The sequence below is a fragment of the Schistocerca americana genome, chromosome 3 (assembly GCF_021461395.2).
Source record: "Schistocerca americana isolate TAMUIC-IGC-003095 chromosome 3, iqSchAmer2.1, whole genome shotgun sequence".
Taxonomy (NCBI): Eukaryota; Metazoa; Arthropoda; class Insecta; order Orthoptera; family Acrididae; genus Schistocerca; species Schistocerca americana.
Window position 1 is genome coordinate 892,465,920 of NC_060121.1, and position 21,925 is coordinate 892,487,844.

Below are 21,925 nucleotides of genomic sequence, written 5' to 3' on the forward strand. Positions count from 1 at the left end.
GCAAGGAAAGCGTTTCTGAAGAAGAGGAATTTGTTAACATCGAGTATAGATTTAAGTGTCAGGAAGGCGTTTCTGAAAGTATTTGTATGGAATGTAGCCATGTATGGAAGTGAAACATGGACGATAAATAGTTTGGGCAAGAAGAGAATAGAACTTTTGAAATGTGATGCTACAGAAGAATGCTGAAGATTAGATGGGTAGATCACATAACTAATGAGGGGGTATTGAATAGAATTGGGGAGAAGAATAGTTTGTGGCACAACTTGACTAGTAGAAGGAATCGGTTGGTAGGACATGTTTTGAGGCATCAAGGGATCACCAGTTTAGTATTGGAGGGCAGCGTGGAGGGTAAAACAGGGTAGAGGGAGACCAAGAGATGAATACACTAAGTAGATTCAGAAGGATGTAGGCTGCAGTAGGTACTGGAAGATGAAGCAGCTTGCACAGGATACAGTAGCATGGAGAGCTGCATCAAACCAGTCTCAGGACTGAAGACCACAACAAAAACAACAACAGCATTCTCGTAAACTAATTATGAGGTCTAACGTGCCAGTAAGATCACAAAAAAGATTCATTTTCTCAGAAAATTTGATAAGTGAAACCCAACCAAATACTTACTACCTCAGAAATTCATCTATGTAAAAGAAACTGTCGAGAACAAATTATTTCAGTTCATTTTTAAAACGTTAATTATCTGACAGTATCTCTAATTCACAAGAGGAATACTATTTATGAGAGACGTCCGCCGTACAACGGCGCTGAACTATACATGCCTTTTACAAGCTCTCAGCACGAGTGTTCGATGCCACCTCCTATGAGCGTTAAACATGGTCCGAAGGGTCGCATTAATTAACGCCCATATGGCGTCCCAGATACCATATCTGGCATAGATCTTAAGATCCCAACGATGACACCAGTTACGACACAGCCGATCTAGGCAGTCTTTGACTACTTCATTAGTAATAGACCTCTTTTCAGGATACGATACGATGCTCTAAACCTCGTCGACATAGGTTCACTGGTTTCCTCATTGACGAATTGGTGCCTCTGCTCCGCCTGTCCCCTACTGCATAGGCTCACATTGCGCCTGCGTTCTCACATATCAAAACATTCTGCCTCGGTTATAGCTCTGTGCACACGAATTTGCCCCGTACCAGGGCGCTTAAGGCGTGTGATGTGTACGGCCTGCTGATAAGGAATCAGCCTGGGAATGTGCTTGAGAAACGCCACTCAGGAGTCCCGTGGGCTCAGACGTGGCAAGTGATTTACCAAATATATTTCGGGATGGAGACAAGAGCCATCCGGTATCTCATGGTTAAAAAGAAGTTTCGGATAAGACGTAGATTGCACGACATTGCTCTAGCTGAATCCTCAGTGTATATGAGGTGTCATGCGACCAACACGGATGAACATCGCCTGCTGTGCGGACCTTCAGCGGTTGTGTGGCTTGTAATTTGGAAGATACTTGTCTTCTGAGAATGACGTCCCACACGATCGAGCCCAGATCACTCCTTTGCCCGCCTGAGACCCACTTTCCCCAACCAAAGACATACGTGATAAATTGAATCAAAGGACGTTCTATGTTGAACTGCAGTTCAGTATCTCTTCCGGATATCGTTGTCAGACTTTTTTGCTAATTACTTAATCAGTGTATTTAAGGTCCCCCCTTCCCCCCTCTTCCCCCCACTAGCTGATCTGCTTCTGGTGGACACGTTCTCAAAGATGTGCCTGACTTTTGGACATTCCTACAGAAAAGACATGTTGAATTGCAGTTCTCTTCCGGATATCGTTGTCAGACTTTTTGGCTAATTACTTAATCAGTATATTTAAGGTCCCCCCCTCCTCCCCCCCACTCCACCATTAGCTGAGCTGCTTCTGGTGGACACTGACCCGCATCTTGCAATAGGAATGTACTCTGAGAAATCGCACCCAAGTCCCTGCTGTGCAGTGTTGGGATTGGATGGTGTTTATTTTGTGATGTTTCGAGTGGTCGTCAGTCTTACGCTGTGCTACCAGAAGGGAACCCACAGTTTGGTTGTGTTGTTTTATACCGTGTTCTAATAACATACAACACTTTCACGCAGGTTTCATTTTGTATTGTAATTTAATTATGTTCACTATTAATGGGAACATGTGAGCCTACTAGTCTTAAAAAAGAAGAAAAAGAGTGGTTAACATTGCAAGAGGAAACCTTATAGTGAAATTTTTCTTGCCCAAATTGGACAGTACATTTTCTGTCTTGCCATTATTGCAAAATTTTTGTATTTATGATATTAAAAAAAAAGGCGTCAGTACGCTTGACTGCCAGACAGAGGCCCCTGTTCGATTACTGACTGCGTCGGAGATTTTATCTCCTCAGGTACTAGATTTTTGGTTGCCCTCGGCATCATTTCATCAACGTCCAATCACAAGTCGCCAAAGTGCTGTCAAGTAAAAGGACTTGCACTAGGTGGTCGAATAACCCCAAATGGAACACTATTTGCAATGACTGAGTTGTGGAGATGTACGATCCACTGCTCCTTCAGATGTGCATGCATGTCTGAAGGAACAGACACTGCTATGAAACACATGAAATGTATTCGTAGCTGCGAATATGATCGACCTCCAGCTGTATAATGACATGACGACAGTGAAAATTTGTGCCGGTTTGGGTCTCGAACTCTGAACTCCCACTTTACGCGAGCGGTCACTTTAACCACGACGGTATTCTGAGAACGACTCACGATCAGACTCACCTTCCATATGTCATCGTCTATGTGTCATATCTCAAATCATCCCATTAATATTATTTCCGTACTGGGGAGACGTTGTATATGTAACTCAAAGGCCCGCTTTCGGCCGTTAAATACAATATATACTACTGGTCATTAAAATTGCTACACCAAGAAGAAATGCAGATGATAAACGGGTATTCGTTGGACAAATATATTATACTAGAACTGACATGTGATTACATTTCCACGCAATTTGAGTGCATAGATCCTGAGCAATCAGTACCCAGAACAACCACCTCTGGCCGTAATAACGGCGTTGATAAGCCTGGGCATTGAGTCAAACAGAGCTTGGATGGAGTGTGTAGGTACAGCTGCCCATGCAGCTTCAACACGATACCACATTTCATCAAGAGTAGAGTGCCAGTTGTTCGGCCACAATTGACCCGACGTTTTCAATCGGTGAGAGATCTGGAGAATGTGCTGGCCAGGGCAGCAGTCGCACATTTTCTGTACCCATAAAGGCCCGTACAGGACCTGCAACATGCGGTCGTGGATTATCCTGTTGAAATGTAGGGTTTCGCAGGGATCTAATGGAGGGTAGAGCCACGGGTCGTAACACATCTGAAATGTGACGTCCACTGTTCAAAGTGCCGTCAATGCGAACAAGAGGTGACCGAGACGTGTAACCAATGGCACCCCATACCATCACGCCGGGTGATAGCCAGTATGGCGATGGCGAATACACGTTTCCAATGTTCGTTCACCCCGATGTCGCCAAACACGGATGCTACAATCCTGATGCTGTAAACGGAATCTGGATTCATCCGAAAAAATGACGTTTTGCTATTCGTGCACCCAGGTTTGTCGTTGAGTACACCATCGCAGGCGCCCCTGTCTGTGATGCAGCGTCCGAGCTGATAGTCCATGCTGCTGCAAACAACGTCGAACTTTTCGTGCAGATGGTTGTTGTCTTGCAAACGTCCCCATCTGTTGACTTAGGGATCGAGACGTGGCTGCACGATCCGTTACAGCGATGCGGATAAGGTGCCTGTCATCTCGACTACTAGTGATACGAGGCCGTTGGGATCCAGCACGGCGTTCCGTATTACCCTCCTGAACCCACCGATTCCATATTCTGCTAACAGTCATTAGATCTTGACCAACGCGAGCAGCAATGTCGCGATACGATAAACCGCATTCGCGATAGGCTACAATCCGACCTTTATCAAAGTCGGAAACGTGATGGTATGCATTTCTCCTCCTTGCACGAGGCATCACAACAACGTTTCACCAGGCAACGCCGGTCAACTGCTGTTTGTGTATGAGAAATCGGTTGGAAACTTTCCTCATGTCAGCACGTTGTAAGTGTCGTCACCGGCGCCAATCTTGTATGAATGCTCTGAAAAGCTAATCATTTGCATATCGCAGCATCTTCTTCCCGTTGGTTAAATTTCGCGTCTGTAGCACGTCATCTTCGTGGTGTAGCAATCTTAATGGCCAGTAGTGTAGCTGCGGTTGTGTTGTGAAGGAGTACGATGCAGTGTTCCTTCGGACATGGTTGCATGTGCGATGCGCAAGAGGCCGACGTTCTTGACAACGATCAACACTGTTGAGAGTCCTCGGACGATTCAACTCTTCTCCAAGAACATTGTGAGGCTATAATCCCACTGAACGCGATCTGGTTCTTTAAGAGCGCAGTGCGACCGCAGTTTTTGCTCTGGTATACAGATTGGAACAACTGAGGGCCGTTCAAAACCATTCGATGACATTTCAAAGTGTTCCCCGAAGCAGGAAAGAATGTCTATACTTTTTCATTCCTCTTTCATGCCTCCTGCAGCTTGATTACAGAGAAGTACCACATTAACATGTGCGCGAATAACACAGCAAAGGGTCCTCGAAGACAACCCAGTTAGGTAATACCCTTGGCGCCACCCACGCGATTTTTGAGCAGGTTGAAAGTAGGCTGTTTAGGTTTTCTTATTGGTAACGCCACGTAGCGCTCTGTATGAAAATCACTGGCTGTGCTGTGTGCAGTCTATGGCTAGTTCGCATTGTTGTCTGCCATTGTAGTGTTGGGCAGCTGGATGTTAACAGCGCGTAGCGTTGCGCAGTTGGAGGTGAGCCGCCAACAGTGGTGGATGTGGGGAAGTGAGATGGCGGATTTTTGAGATCGGATGATCTGGACGTGTGTCCATCAGAAACAGTACATTTGTAAGAATGGATGTCATGAACTGCTATATATATTATGACTTTTGAACACTAGTAACGTAAATACATTGTTTGTTCGCTATCAAAATCTTTCATTTGCTAACTACGCCTATCAGTAGTCAGTGCCATCAGTAGTTTAAATCTTTTATTTAGCTGGCAGTAGCGGCGCTCGCTGTATTGCAGTAGTTGGAGTAACGAAGATTTTTGTGAGGTAAATGATTTGTGAAAGGTATAGGTTAATGTCAGTCAGGGCCATTCTTTTGTAGGGATTATTGAAAGTCACATTCCGTTGCGCTAAAAATATTGTGTGTCAGTTTAAACACAGTCATGTATAATTTTTCTAAGGAGACGTTTCATGTTAAAAATGCGCGTGTGAGACACTTCGAAATCCATTCACCTGAGTAGTGCCGCAACCCCACGGGAGGCTGCCACCTTCCACGAAAAAAAGAAGTTATTTATAGTTACTTACAGAAGATAGGTCATGTCTGTGAGAGGAACGTGTAATATCAGCTGGTGCTCCTAAGCCCCAAGTGGAGGGATAAGTATTGTTCCCGAACATTTTAAATCATCCTGCTGTGCTGTTATTACGACATAAGCACAACACGGATATCTTAAATTAGATGAAGGGAATAAACGAAAAACAAGAAAAGTAAATACTGCTTGAAAAACTTCATTTCGAGCATTCTCCATTACTACCATTTACCAGACATCAACACAGTAGCAGGTCAGTTTTAAAATCTGATTTTCGCAAAGCAAGATATCAGCGAGAAGTTATAACAACTTAAAAAGTGATATAGAAAAACAGATTTATAGTGCTAAAACATGTCTCCATGCAGTAAAATAATTGGTTGCCAATGGCATCAGGTTTGCTTCAGGTAAAATATGAGCTTCCCAGTATAATCCATTTTATCAGATGCTTCACTGCTTTCCATCGATTTCTAAGCATATAAGTTCGTAATGTGTAACACTTTATAACAAACTCTCAGATATAACGGTTTCAGATTGTTGCATTTCATCAGAGGATTAAACTTATGATCAGAAATGCCTTTAATACGTAATTCCTTACATAAAACAATCGTTGCAGTCCAAGACTGTTGTATGTGATTTTCTCAGGAATAATGCCGCCATATAATGGATCCATTTCGAAAGTTACCACTGTAATATATAGTCTGACTTTTGAAACTGCTCAATAAAATTCACAATTTACTAAGAATACAGTAGAGAAGAATGTTTTAGCTTCTGAAACATGAGCTGTATCAGAATTGACCAATATCCTTGAACCTCACCTCACGAAAATAGCGTTTCGGTATCCTGATTGTGTCAATAAGGCACGATTTCTAGATCAACGTGAAACAAAGTACTCCTTAACGCCGAGGGAAAAATTGTTCAACAAACGATACAGCCAACTGCTGTTTATTGGAAATGGGGCACACGTCTGCAATTTTTTCTGATAGAGTAACCAATCGGCAGTTATATGAGTGTAAGAGCATGAAACGGACGAAGTGGTTGAAAAGGAAGTGAACAGGTTGAAGCCTGTCCCCGAAGTTATTCAGTCTGTACACTGAACAAGCCGTAAAAGAAATAAAAGAAAAAATTAGGATAGGAATTAAAGTTCAGGGAGGAGAAATAAAAACTGAAGTTCGCCGATGACATTGCAATTCTGTCAGACACGGCAGCTGAACGGAATGGACAGCGTCTTGAAAGAATGATAAAAGATGAAAGTCAACAAAAGCAAAACGACGATAATGAGATGTAATCGAATAAAATAAGGTGATGCTAAGGGAATCAGCTTAGGAAATGAGACACTTAATGTACTAGACGAGTTTTGTTATTTCGGGCCTGGCGGTGTGGACGAGCGGTTCTAGGCGCTACAGTCTGGAACCACGCGACCGCTAAGTTCGCAGGTTCGAATCCTGCCTCGGGCATGGATGTGTGTGATGTCCTTAGGTTAGTTAGGTTTAAGTAGTTCTAAGTTCTAGGGGACTGATGACCTCAGATGTTGAGTCCCATAGTGCTCAGAGCCATTTGATTTGTTATTTGGGTAGCAAAATACCTGATAATGATCGATGTAGAGAGGTTATAAAATGTAGACTGGCAATGGCAGGAAAAGCATTTCTGTAGAAGAGACATTTGTTAACATCGAATATAGGTTTAAGTGTTAGGAAATCTTTCTGAAAGTATTTGCTTGGAGTGTAGCCACGCATGGAAGTGAGACACGGACGATAGACAAGAAGAGACAAGATGTAGACAAGAAGAGAATAGAAGCTTTTGAAATGGGTGCTACAGAAGAATGTTGAAGATTAGATGGGTAAATCACGTAACTAACTTGGAGGCACTGAACAGAACTGAGGGGACAAGAAATTTGTGGTACAACTTGACCAAAAGAAGGGATCGGTTGATAGGACACATTCTGAGGCACCAAGGGATCACTAACTTAGTATTGGAGGAAAGTTTGGGGGGAGATAAAGAGATGAATACAGTAAGCAGATTCAGAAAGATGCAGGTTGCAGTAGTTACTCGGAGGTGAAGAGGCTTGCACAGGATACAGTAGCATGAAAACCACAAAAGAACGTGGTGAAAACATCCACAAAGGTTAAATACTATCAGACCTGTGTTTCGTGGTGTTACACTTTTGGTTTCTGTCACTAATATAGAGAAATTAAGGAACTGGATATTATATTAATCATTCGTGATGGTGTCCCTATTAAAGGTATCTGAAATAAAAAACAAATTCTTATTTGGTTTGGAGTAATTAAGAGTATAAACTCTTAGTGAATAGAATTTAGCTACGTTTCAACTTACATTGCCTGATAAAAAAATATTAAACTCCCAGAAGACATGGCTCAATGTCAAGGTAACTTCGTACAGCTACACACCATCGACGGATATGTAAGCGTTTAGAGTTACACTTATCTGTGACAGGTAGAACAGCCACCAGTGTTAATCAGTGTTGTTAACAGGCCTGGTAGGGAGTAAAAGGGGCGTGATCAGTGTCAGATGTTGAATGGTCATCGTGAAAACACGGAGATGCCACGTACTCGTATGAGTCAGCGTTATCAGCACCTGACAGGGTTTGAAAAGATTCACATCGCTGGGCTCCGTTTGGTCACCTGGTGCATTCGATCAATTTCCACATTAATGGGGCATTGGGACGTGCTGGAGGTCCGGTGTTGGACTGCATGGGGACGTGAGGGCAGACACACTCTACGTCAACTCTTCGTCAAGGTCTTTGTAGACCACTCCTGACCACCACAAGGGAGGATCGCTATGTTGTAGATCAAGCACTTCGCAACCCCTTCACGTTTTCGCTGAGCCGTGTCAGCTTTTACCAAAGTTGTGCGTGGTTATGCTCTTCGACTGTTACCCAGCAATAGCTTCTTTGGTGGCGCCCGAGAAGACGTACACAGCGACTTCCAAGACTTTTACTGACGTTCCAGCCTCGCGTGGTGGAGTTTTGCCAGGCAGTCAAGAAGGAAGGGTGCAGCCAACAACAAGAGCGCGGACTCCACTCTGAATGGATGAAGCTGGGTGGGCGCCTCCAGAGCAGATCGTGGCCGGTTGCACGATGGCATCTGCGTATATGCGAGCATGCCGACATGAGGTGAAGGGAACAGCTATAGACGGAGCGAAGGGATCGTCAGGTCGCGGGCCACTGCAAAAGAAAGATTGGTGTACCAGTTGTCACTCGGGACAACCCTTGTTCAGTCAAAATGAACTAAACTTCGCCGGTCTGTGTGGCAGAGCGGTTCTAGGCGCTTCAGTCTGGAAAAGCGCGACCGCTACGGTCGCATTTTCGAATCCTGCCTCGGGCATGGATGTTTGTGATGTCCTTAGGTTAGATCGGTTTAAGTAGTTCTAAGTTCTAGGGGACTGATGACCTCAGATGTTAAGTCCCATGGTGTATTTAGTGTTTTCTACCGGACTCCTCTCTCCAACGAATGACAGTCTCTTTTTTTCCTTCTTGCTTATTACTGGTTAAGACAGACTTGAAAAGACTTCATTATTTATTTGTTTCATGTTAATCTGTTTGTTGTTGTTGTGATCTTCAGTCCAGAGACTGGTTTGATGCAGATCTCCATGCTAGTCTATCCTGTGCACGCCTCTTCGTCTCCGAGTAACTACTGCAACCTACATCCTTCTCAATCTGCTAACTGCATTCATATCTTGGTCTGCGTCTACGATTTTTAACCCCCCCCCCCTCCCCCATGCTTCCCTCCATCCCTAAATTGGTGATCCCGTGATGCAACTGGACGTGTCCTACCAACAGATCCCTTCTTCTAGTCAAGTTGTGCCACAAATTCCTCTTCTCCCCTATTCTATTCAGTACCCATTAGTTACGTGACCTACATATCTAATCATCAGCATTCTTCTGTGGCACCACATCTCAAAATCTTTTATTCTTTTCTTGTCTATCCTGTTTATCGTCAATGTTTCACTTCCATACACGGCTTCACTCAATACAAATACTTTCAGAAAGGACTTCCTGACACTTAAACCTATATTCGATGTTAACTAATTACTTTTCTCCTTAAATGCTTTTCTTGCCTTCGCCATTCTACATTTTATATTCTTCCCGTTAAACTGTTTACGCCCATTAATTTGTTTTTGTCATTGGTTTTTGTCATGTTTTTTGCCTTAGGTTTAAACTTGTCATTTATTACTTTGAGTACCAGGCTGGATGAAGAGAAAATATTTGAGTGACACTGCTGGTCTAATCTTGCTCACTGAGTATGTCCTGTTTTAAGATTTTTATTATGTGAATATTGTAAGTCGTCCTAATGGATTCTGTAAGTTTCCTTGATTTTTTTAATTGGGCTCCCGTTAACAGTACTGCTTCTTGCATGTTTCAACTCAGCTTTATTATACTTGCGTTAGATTTACCAGGACTTGGTTCAAATGGTTCAAATGGCTCTGAGCACTAAGGGACTTAACTCCTGAGGTCATCAGTCCCCTAGAACTACTTAAACCTAACTAACCTAAGGACATCACACACATCCATGCCCCAGGCAGGATTCGAACCTGCGACCGTAGCGGTCGCGCGGTTCCAGACTGTAGCGCAGAAACGTTCGGCCATCCCGGCCGGCTACCAGGACTTGGTTTATTTTTATTTTTAATTTAATTTTTTTTCTTGGGTTGGGGGGGGGGGGGGGGGGGGTCATCAGAGGCTTCATGTAGTCCGCCACAGATTCCTCTCCTGTGACAAACTATCAACCTAAGTCCTCAATTTTTTGCTAGATGTGTCGCAATTTGTGTCTTCCTCTGTTGCTTGCACCCTCCACAACTCCCTCTAGTACCATGAAAGTTATTCCCTAACGTCTTAAAACCTGTCCCATCAACTTGTCCCTTCTTCTTGTCTGTGTTTTCCACATACTCCTTACCTCGACGATTCTGCGGAGAACCTCCTCATCCCTTATCTTAAGAATCAACCTAATTTTCAACATTCTTCTGTATCACCACATCTCAAATGCTTAGATTTTCTTCTGCTCCCGTTTTCTCACAGTCCATGCCTCAAGCCTCAATGCTGTGCTACAATTATGCTTTCTCAGAAATTCTTCCTCAAGTTAAGGCTAATGTTTGATTGCTAACAAACTTCTCTTGGTCAGGAATGGCTTTTTTGCCAGTTATAGTCTGCTTTTTATGTCCTCTTTGGTCCGTCCTTTATGTGTTATTTCGCTCCCTAGGTAGCAGATTCCTTAATTTCATCTTCTTCGTCATCACTAACCCCGATGTTAAATTCCTCACTGTTCTCATGTCTGCTGCTTCTCATCACTTTCGTCTTTCTTCAGTAAACTCTTACTCCAAATTCTGTACACATTATGCTACTCATTCCGTCCAGCAGACCTCGTAATCCTTCTTCGCTTTCACTGACGATGCCAATGTCATTACCGAATCTTATCATTGATATTCTTTCACTTCGAATTTTAATTCCACTTTTGAACCTTCATTTTATTTCGCCATTGCTTCTTTGATGTGTGGACTGAACAATAGGAGCGAACGACTACAAACCTATCTTACTGCTTTTTTAATCTTGCAATTTGTTCTTCATCTTCCACTCTTATTGTTCCCCTTTACTTCTTGTTCAAAATGTGTGTGAATTGCTAAGGGACCAAACTGCTTAGGCTATAGGTTCTTAGACTTACACACTACTTAAACTAACTTATTCTAGGAACAACACACACACCCATGCCCAAGTGAGGACTCGAGCCTCCGGCGGGAGGCACCACGCAGTCCGTGACAGGATGCCTCAAACCGCGCGGCCAATCCGCGCGGCTCTTGCTTCTTGTACAACTTGTTTATTACCCTTGTCTCCCAATAACTTACCCCGATTTTTCTCAGAATTTCGAACACCTTGCACCATTTTACATAGTCGAACTCTTCTTCCAGGTCGACAAATCCTGTGAACATGTCTTGACCTTTCTTTAGTCCTGTTTCCATTACCCACCGTAACGTCAGAATGGCCTCTCTGGTACCTTTACCTTTCCTAACCCAAAGCTGATCGTCATCGAACAGGTCCTTAGTTTCCTTTTCCATTCTCCTGTAGATTGTTCGTGTCAGCAACTTGGACGCATGAGCTGTTATTGTGATGGTGCGATAAACCTCGCATTTGTCAGTTCTTGCAGTCTTCGGAATTGCGTGGATGATATTTTTCAGAAAGTATGATGCTGCATTGCCAGTCTCATATATTCTAAACATCAACGAGAATAATTGTTTTCATGCTATTTCCCCCAATGATCTTAGAAATTCCGATGGAACGTTATCCATCCCTTCTGCCTTATTTGATCTTAAGTCTCTCAGAGCTCTACTAAATTCTGATTCTAATACTTGATGACTTTTCTCTTCCCTATTCTTCTTCGATCATGTCATCAGATGAGGTCTCCTCCGCTTGAAAACTCACAATGTACACTATTCTCTTATCTATCCGATGTCTCCTCTACATTTAACACTGGATTTCACATTGCACTATTGATGTCACCGCTCTCGTTTTAAATTTCATTGAAAATTGTTTTGACTTTTCTGTGTCCTCAATCAGTCCTTCCTATAATCACCTTTTTTATCGATTTCTTTACATTTTTCATGTAGCCATGACGCCTTAGATTCCCTGCAGTTCCTGTTTATTTCATTCCTAAGTGACTTGTATTGCTGTATTCCTGAATTTCCCTGAACATTTTTATACTTCCTTCCTTCGACAATCAACTGAAGTATTTCTTCTGTTACCCACGGTTCCTTCGTAGTTACCTTCGTTGTACCTACGTTTTTCTCTCCAACTTGTGTGATTGCCCTTTTTAGAGAAGTCTATTTCTCTTCAATTGAACTGCCTACTGAATTATTCATTATTGCAGTAGCTATAGCCTTACAGAAGTTCAAGGGTATCTCTTCATTCTTTAGTACTTTCGTATCTCACTTCTTTACGTATTGATTCTTCCTGACTAACTTCTTAAACTTCAGCCTACTCTTCATCACTACTACATTGTGATCTGAGTCTACATCTGCTCCTGGGTTCGCCTTACAATCCAGTATCTGATTTCGGAATTTCTGCCAGACCCAGATGTAATCTAACTGAAATCTTCCTGTCTCTGCCGGCCTTTTGTAAGTGCAAGTCCTCCTGTTGTGATTGTTGAACAGAGTATTAGCTATTACTATTTGAAATCACTCAATCAGCCTTTTTCCTCTCTCATTCCTCGTCCCAAACCATATTCTCCTGTAACATTTTCTTCTACTCCTTCCACTACAACTACACTCCAGTCCCTCATGACTATTAGATTTTCGTACTCCTGAATTACCCGTTCAGTATCCTCGTATACTTATTCTATGCTTGCGATGTCGGCATATATACCTGAACTATTGTTTTCAGTGAGAGTTTGCTATCGATTCTGATGAGAACAACCCTGTCATTGAACTGTTCCCAGTAACGCACTCTCATACATACGTACATACATACATTAATCCTTGCTCCTTAGTTCATGGATACAACATTTCTTAATGATGTGGAAGCTGTCACTTTAACATAATTTTTCTTTACACAAAACAGTAATTTTTTTTTTTCCAGTTACTACTTCATATCTAAGAATTCACCTACTGACTAGAATGAGTTGTCATTCAAAAATACTTTTAATTGCTTTTAAATGTTGGTTGGCTATCTGTCAGACTTTTAATACTATTTGTCAAATGACCAAAGATACTTGTGGCAGCATAAATCACTCATTTCTGTGCCAAAGCGAAATTTATTACAGAATAGCGAAGATCATCCATTCTTCTAGTGTTGTAGCTTTGCACCTCGCTGTTATTTTTGAAGTGGGATGGGTTATTAATGACAAAATTCACAAGTGAATATATGTATTGCGAAGATACTATGAATATCGCGAGTTCCTTAAATAAATGTCTGCGAGGTGATATTGAGCTGGCTTCAATTATTATTCTGATTACACGCTTTTGTGCAATGTCCTATTCATAACGAATCCTAGCTCCGTTAAACCGTTTCCTGCTGATGCTGATATTACTATAGTCTTCTTATCAGCTTTCCTTGTCTTCTTTCCTTTTCACGTCACTGACGCTTACATCTATATTGAGACTTTGCGTTACCCTTTTCAGATTTTCAAACTACCAAACCACATTCAAACTTCTGACATTCCACGCCCTGACACGTAGAATGTTACCGTGTCGCTAGTAATTCAATCTTTTTCTCACGGTCACCTCCTCCTTGGCAGTCCATTCCCAGATATCCGTATGGGGGACTAGTCCGGAATCTTTTGCCAACGGAGAGATCACCAGGACACTTTTTCAATTACAGCCCACATGTCCAATGGACAAAGGTCATGTGTCTTTAATGCATTGTGTTCTGCATCCTCATGTCGTTGATCAGAGCTGATTGTTCCACATTTTGTGGACGCTTTCCCACCGCTTTCCCTGGGCCCTCTTTGGCAAGGCTGTTGGCAGAATGAGGCTCACCTCTTTTGCCGGAAATCTTCGGCCCCCACTGCTGATGAATTTTATTCAAAATTTAAGCAGCTGAGGCATTCGAACGCGGACCCGAGGTCGTTTTGATTACCAAAAACACACGCTATCCCTAAACAAAGGGGTCGATTTGTCATTGCAGAGTAAATAACTGTTGCCGTAGGATGCAACCACTGTTATTTTAAATTATTCTTATGTGTGGCGTTTGTACACTACTGCCCATTAAAATTGCTACACCACGAAGATGATGTGCTACAGACGCGGAATTTAACCGGCAGGAAGAAAATGCTGTGATATGCAAATGATAAGCTTTTCATAGCATTCACACAAGGTTGGGGCCGGTGGCGACACATACGACGTGCTGACATGAGGAAAGTTTCCAACCGATTTCTCATACACAGACAGCAGTTGACCGGCGTTGCCTGGTGAAACGTTGTTGTGATGCCTCGTGTAAGGAGGAGAAATGCGTACCATCACGTTTTCGACATTGATAAAGGTCGGATTGTAGCCTATCGCCAATGCGGTTTATCGTATCGCGACATTGCTGCTCGCGTTGGTCAAGATCTAATGACTGTTAGCAGAATATGGAATCAGTGGGTTCAGGAGGGTAATACGGAACGCCGTGCTGGATCCCAACGGCCTCGTATCACTAGCAGTCGAGATGACAGGCACCTTATCCGTATGGCTGTAACGGATCGTGCAGCCACGTCTCGATCCCTGAGTCAACAGATGGGGACGTTTCCAAGACAACAACCATCTGCACGAACAGTTCGATGACCTTTGCAGCAGCATGGACTGTCAGCTCGGTGACCATGGCTGCGGTTACCCTTGGCGCTGCTTCACAGACAGGAGCGCCTGCGATGGTGTACTCGACGACGAACCTGGGTGCACGAATGGTAAAATGTCATTTTTTCGGATGAATCCAGGTTCTGTTTACAGCATCATGATGGTAGCATCCGTGTTTGGTGACATCGCGGTGAACGTAAATTGGAAGCGTGTTTTCGTCATCGCCATACTGGGGTATAAACCGGCGTTATTGTATGGGGTGCCATTGGTTATACGTCTCGGTCACCTCTTGTTCGAATTGACGACACTTTGAACAGTGGACGATACATTTCAGATGTGTTACGACCCGTGGCTCTATCCCTTATTCGATCCCAGCGAAACCCTACATTTCAACAGGATAATGCACGACCGTGTGCCGTACGGGCCTTTCTGGATACAGAAAATGTTCGACTGCTGCCCTGGCCAGCACATTCCCCAAATCTCTCACCAACTGAAAACGTCTGGTTAATGGTGGCCGAGCAACTGGCTCGTTACAATATGCCAGTCACTACTCTTGATGAAATGTGGTATCGTGTTGAAGCTGCATGGGCAGCTATACCTGTACACGCCATCAAAGCTTTGTTTGACTCAATGCCCAGGCGTATCAAGGCCGTTATTACGGCTAGTGGTGGTTGTTCTGGGTACTGATTTCTCAGGATCTATGCACCCAAAATGCGTGAAAATGTAATCACTTGTCAGTTCTAGTATAATATATTTCTCCTATGAATACCCGATATCATCTGCATTTCTTCTTGGCGTAGCGATTTTTATGGGCAGTAGTGCAACATTGGCGCTCTGGTGATACTCTGGTACGGAGTGAACTGCCACATGCGGTTCGAATGTGACGTATTTTTGGTGACAGCTGAGGTGTAGCTCGTGCCCAGTTTGACACTGCCTGGCTAGCTCAAGCCCTGGGGCACCGCAGCAGTAGGCGTGACTGTGCGGTGCCCGAGCGTCGAGGACACGCATTCGGGAGGACGACGGTTCGAACCCGCGTCCAGCCATCCAGATCTAGGTTTTACGTAATTTCCCAAATTCGCTGCAGGTAAATCCCAGAATGTTTGCTCTTAAGGGTCAGGGCCGATTTCCTTCCCCATCCTTGGCACAATCCGGTCACGTGGTTTGTCTCTAATGACCTCGATATCGACGGGACATTAAACCAAATATTCCTTCCTTGCTTCCGAATAGCCGAACGGGGCACACTGCGTAAGCGTAAATATTAAAACACTGTGTAAGCAGCAACTGTGCAGGGGTCTGGTCTGCACACTAGGCAGTAGGCTGTTGATAAAATATTTCTACATCGTTATGTTTCCCAGTAAATATCGATAAATTCCGACGATACCTTTAATTCCATGTCGATATGTCGACATCTAGTGCCAAAATTTTTATCTTATATTGTATTTCTTTCGCGATTTCCGGCAAATATTTGAAACTGTTCTTTTGAAATTGTAGTAGAACATAATTTTACTTTCACTGTGTGTAGAGGTCTTGCTACTTTTTGGGGTCCCATCACGTCCAGCCATTCTCTTTGTATGTGTGAATCAAGTGTAGGTGGCAGAAAGAAGAAGTCCGATTGCACTGGAGGGTGGCAATGTGAATGGAATAACAAGATTTCCGACGTGAAGAAGTAGCACACCAGTTGCCTTAAGAAAACAATTTTTAACGCAAATAGTGCGCTATTTCTTCACATCGGCATTCTTCAAAAACCGTTTCTGAAACTGACGAACGAAAATGTAAACGACAAGACTGTTCTCTGCGGCGGTCGCGTAAGTGGGACGTAATCGGCGTGCTTACAGAAATGTAAAATCAGGGAAATCTACATGGAGTGTTCCGGGCAAATCCGATATGTGACGAAACTGAACGACGGACCCATCGGACAACCTTTATTGTACGACTCACACGCAGTTACCATTGTTAGCAAAGTGGTTATAGCCAAGCATGAACGCGCATCGTTTCCCTTTGTGCCGGCCAGAGTGGCCGTGCGGTTCTAGGTGCTACAATCTGGAACCGCGTGACCGCTACGGTCGCAGGTTCGAATCCTGCCTCGGGCATGGATGTGTGTGATGTCCTTAGGTTAGTTATGTTTAAGTAGTTCTAAGTTTTAGGGGACTTACGATCACAGTAGTTGAGTCCCATAGTGCTCAGACCCATTTGGCCCATTTCTTTCGTTTCTCTTTCAGTTCTTGCTCTAAGGGAGATAAACAGGCTGCTACCTTGTTGAGTTACAGACTATCTAATAATGAATCAATACTTCAATATGCAGCTCCAAAACCGGTACTGTATTTACAAGGTGCAGCCGATATTTTTATAGGCCCGTGCTTCGATAGCTTTCTCTTATATATACCAACATATCGATATAGCGGCACTTTCCCTCGATATGTCGATGGCGGTTGATAATAACATTTTCTTGAATACCGATATATCGAATACCCGCTATTTTTAAAATGTCATCAGTCCTACTAGTCTGACAGCAGCTTAGATGAGGGGATGCTAACTACTGGATTATGGAACCAGTCGGTGTCGGCGGCATACCTGGCTACCGGTGCGAGGGACCGAAGCCGCTCCGGCCCCGAGGTGAAGGCGGCGGTCGCCGTGGTCGGGTAGTCCATCGAGGGCACCTTCAGCCGCCGGCACAGCCGCTGCGAGCAGTCCACCTGCACACCAACGCGCTGAGTTACGACAACAGTATTTCCTACCTCTGTTGTAGTTTCTGACAAGGGCAATGGTGGGAAATTCGTTTCTAGAGAACATCATTTTGTTAACACCGAACACATATTTAACTATTCGGAAGTCTTTTCTGAATGTATTTGTCTGGATTGTAGCTTTGGACGGAAACGAAATATGGGCTGTATGTAATTTAGACAAGAAGGGAATAGAAACATTGAAATATTGTGTTACAGAAGAACCCTGAACATTAGATGGGTAGATTGTATAACTAATGAAACAGTTGGGGAGAAAATAAATTTGTGGCACAGCTTGATTAAAAGAACTGATCAGTTCACAGGACACAAAGCATTGGAAAGAAGTGGGTGTGGGGGGAGGAGTAAAAATAGTAGAGACAGACCAAAATATATACAGAACGCAGGTTCAAACGGATATGGGTTGCAGTAGTTTCTCGGAGATGAAGAGGCTCGCATAGAGTAGCGTAGAGAGCTGCATCAAACCAGTCTTCCGTCTGTGGACCACAACAACAATGACGGCAATTGGTTCAAATGCCTCTGAGCACTATGGGACTTAACTGCTGCAGTCATCAGTCTCCTAGAACTCAGAACTTAGAACTACTTAAGCCTAACTAACCTAAGGACATCACACACATCCATGCCCGAGGCAGGATTCGAACCTGCGACCGTAGCGGTCGCGCGGTTCCAGACTGTAGCGTCTAGAACCGCTCGGCCACCCCGGCCGGCAATGAGGGGACTGCATCGGTACACAACAACAATGTAGTTTAATTCCTTAAGTACCATAGTGCTTAGAGCCATTTGAACAATTTTTGTCATTCCCACGCACTTCAGGTCGACGGTAGACTGGCGTCAGTAGAAATGGAGCTCTTCAGTTGATTTATAAAATATTAAAGTAATAAAATACTTACAACTACGGCTGATGAAACAACTTTTCGGGTATGGTTACAGTGGGCGCAGAATTCCACACGATGCGTGCCTGAAACGTTGGTTTTAGAATATGGCGCGGTACCATACCCAGACAACCGTCATGTTAACAGGCTATGGCGACGAGAGCCTTCTAAGATGTTGTTTCCACACTGAATATTGAAAGAAAGCCTTTTTGACAAGGTTTCGCTGGAAAACACATTGCTTATTAGTGATAACAGCGTGTCAAATTCGAAAGGTATCTTAAGTTCAGAGAGAAGAACTTGTTTGTAGTGGTATCGGTAGCGTCAGGTAGCGTCGACCCCATCGGAAGGTACGGGAGCAGGGGTAGGCTTTGTAATAGCACAGTAAATGCTATACTACAATACACGTTTAAAATACACACTCAAAAACATACACACACACACACACACACACACACACACATACATACACACACATACCCGGTAATATATAATATATTTTTCTTCCTTTCATCTATCAAATTCTAATCAAGTAATCACGGGCATTACATATACATAGCAGCTTCTCGTGCAGACGTTGAGGGACCAAGGGACGTCGTCCAGTCGCCGTGTCATCTCCTGCATTGCGGACTGGGTATGGAGGGCTACGAAAGTGCCTGTGTAAATGTTTTCCTTTTCTTTGTGAGTAAAGTTGTAGTTGCAAAGGCCGGCAGAGCGGTTCTAGGCGCTACAGTCTTGAACCACGCGACCGCTACGGTCGCAGGTTCGAATCCTGCCGCGGGCATGGATGTGTGTGATGTCCTTAGGTTAGTTATGTTTAACTAGTTCTAAGTTCTAGGGGACTAATGACCTCAGAAGTTAAGTCCCATAGTGCCCAGAGCTATTTGAATCATTTGTAGTTGGTAAGTTTATTACTTTGGGGATGCATGTTATGTAAAGTTGAACAGTAACGAAATAGACTTCGTAGTGAGAGAAACAAAAGTATGAAAACATTTTTATAATGTCTGTGAGAGAACTATACCGGTTAGGCAATGACTTTGCTTATTGTAAAAGTGTTGAGGAATAGTACTGGCTGGCAATTCAGTGATGTGAGAACGTGACATCTGCAAGAATAGTACGGACTGTCGAAACCGCAGTGGCAATATATCAACAAAGGAAAAAGAAATTCATTGCCCTGTGTGACGAGTTGCAAAAGTGCCACAGAGTTTCCACTAAAAACTTGATGGCCACGGAAAACAGTCCAGCTAAATTCATCTTGTTGTAAAGTGCAGCGTCCCAACCAGTATTTTGAAACTTCTTTCAACATACAATCATTCACGAAAGTCTTTCAGCCACTGCAGTAATATAGCAAATTTTATCAGGTGCACAGTAGATTTCATTATAGTAGCTGTGTTGCCTATGAGTGTTTAGCAGTGTGGACTGAATTCATGTGTGCATGATTGCATGATTGTTATCATTGTTTGCCATGTTATTATATTTTACCATATTGTTATCCATTCTGGTAGGCAAATGTATCGGGACTGTAGCTTCATTCAATTTCCAGTTCACTATGTCAACAAGAACAGACATTACTCTTATTTTTTTTAAATTCTGATTTTAAAAAGTCTTCAAACACGGAAAAGTAAGATTCCATAACTCTATGTTTGCAGTATTTTCCTGGCATCATGACATTGGCTTGCCCGATACGTTCAAGATCTCAATATCTGATTAAGTAGGATAATTAAACAGTAAAATCCCGACGTAGGCGTTACACCTTGTCGGGTTGGCCGTTCCGACCCCGTCATCCCAAACGTGCGAGTTGGAGCAGGGAAATATTCAAAAATGTCCCCAAGTACACTCATGCTCATAAATTCAGGATAACTGCAGAATGTGGTGCCACACAACGTAGCACTACACGATACTGGCGCTAATAGCATAGGCGTATAGGCAACACACACGACACAGACCTGTAAGTCCACGGCATTGTTGATAAGTTGAGAAAACCGTACCGAAACAAATGTGCTACAAAACGCCACTGTTTTCTGCGCATGTACCCCGACATCAATACGGGATATGATCACCATGCACACGTACACAGGCCGCACAACGGGTTGGCATACTCTGGATCAGTGGTCGAGCAGCGGCTGGGGTATAGCCTCCCATTCCTGCACCAGTGACTGTCGGAGCTCCTGAAGTATCCCAGGGGTTTGAAGACGTGCAGCGATACGTCTACCACGAGCATCCCAGACGTTCTCGATGGGGTTTAGGTCTGGAGAACAGGTAGGCCACTCCATTCGCCTGATGCCTTCTGTTTCAAGGTACTCCTCCACGATGACAGCTCGGTCGGGCTGTACGTTATCATCCATCAGGAGGAAGGTGGGACCCACTGCACACCTGAAAAGGCGGACATACTGGTGCAAAATGACGTCCCTATACTCCTTACCTGTTACAGTTCCTCTGTCAAAGACATGCAGTGATATACGTGCACCAATCATAATCCCACCCCCACCATCAAACCATGACCTCCACACAGGTCCCTTTCAAGGACATTAAGGGGTTGGTATCTGGTTCCCTGTTCTCGCCAGATGAAAACCCGGCGAGAATCACTATTCAGACTATACCTGTACTCGTCTGTGAACATAACCTGGGACCACTGTCCCAATGACCATGTACTGTGTTCTTTTCACCAGGCTTTACGGGCTCCCCTGTGACCAGGGGTCAGTGGAATTCACCTTGCAGGTCTCCGGGCGAATAAGCTATGTCTGTTCAGTCGTCTGTAGACTGTGTGTCTGGAGACAACTGTTTCAGTGGTTGCGGTAAGGTCCCGAGCAAGGCTACCTGCAGTAATCCGTGGCCGTCTGCGGGCGCTGATTGTGAGATATCGGTCTTCTTGTGGTGTTGTGCACAGTGGACGTTCCGTACTGTAGCGCCTGGACACGTTTCCTGTCTGCTGGAATCGTAGCCATAACCTTGAGATCACACTTTGTGGCACACGGATGGCCCGTGCTACGACCTGCTGTGCTTGACCAACCTCCAGTCGCCCTAGTATTCTACCCCTCACATCGTCATCAATATGTGTTCTTTGAGCCATTTTCAACATACAGTCACCATCAGCACGTCTGAAAACGTCTGCACACTTACTTGCTGCACCGTACTCTGACATGTACCAACACACCTCTGCGTATGTGGATTGCTGCCAGCGCCACCGTGCGACTAATGCAGGTCAAAGGCGCCGCATGGTCATACCCCGAGGTAATTTAAACCCGCAAACCGCCCACCAGAGCGTTGCTTCACCATGTATCAGCATTATCCTTAATTTATGAGCCTGAGTGCAGATTCAAATACTACAATAGAACAGGGTAGAGCGATGCTCCAGACCTACGTCTAGGAAGCAGGATAGGTATCAAGTCCTCGGTCTTCGGCGGAGGTGCAGTATCGAGATCCCGGCCATGGCCGTAAACCACACAAAATAACGGTCTCACTGGCCAGGCTACTGAATGGCGACACACCCGTACCTCATTGCCACACAATCCCCTCCTAACAGTTAGACTTCCTCCAGCATCTGTCTGTACCCCTACAATTTGTATTACAGTCATAGTCACTGTGCAGTAGTTGCTGTCTCGTTACAACTTCCTTAACAGCAGTTGTATACCATACATCTACATCATCCACATCCTTA

At 44.0% G+C, this 21,925-nt stretch overlaps 1 protein-coding gene across 1 annotated transcript in view; it reads right to left on the minus strand.

Moving 5' to 3' along the window:
- The window catches only part of LOC124606479 (proton-coupled amino acid transporter-like protein CG1139), a 75,697-nt gene that overhangs the window by 35,775 nt on the left and 17,997 nt on the right, over positions 1-21,925 (minus strand). The window contains exon 4 of the mRNA XM_047138461.1: positions 17,232-17,353. Within this exon, the coding sequence (XP_046994417.1) occupies positions 17,232-17,353 (122 nt within the window). The remainder of the gene's footprint in view (positions 1-17,231; positions 17,354-21,925) is intronic.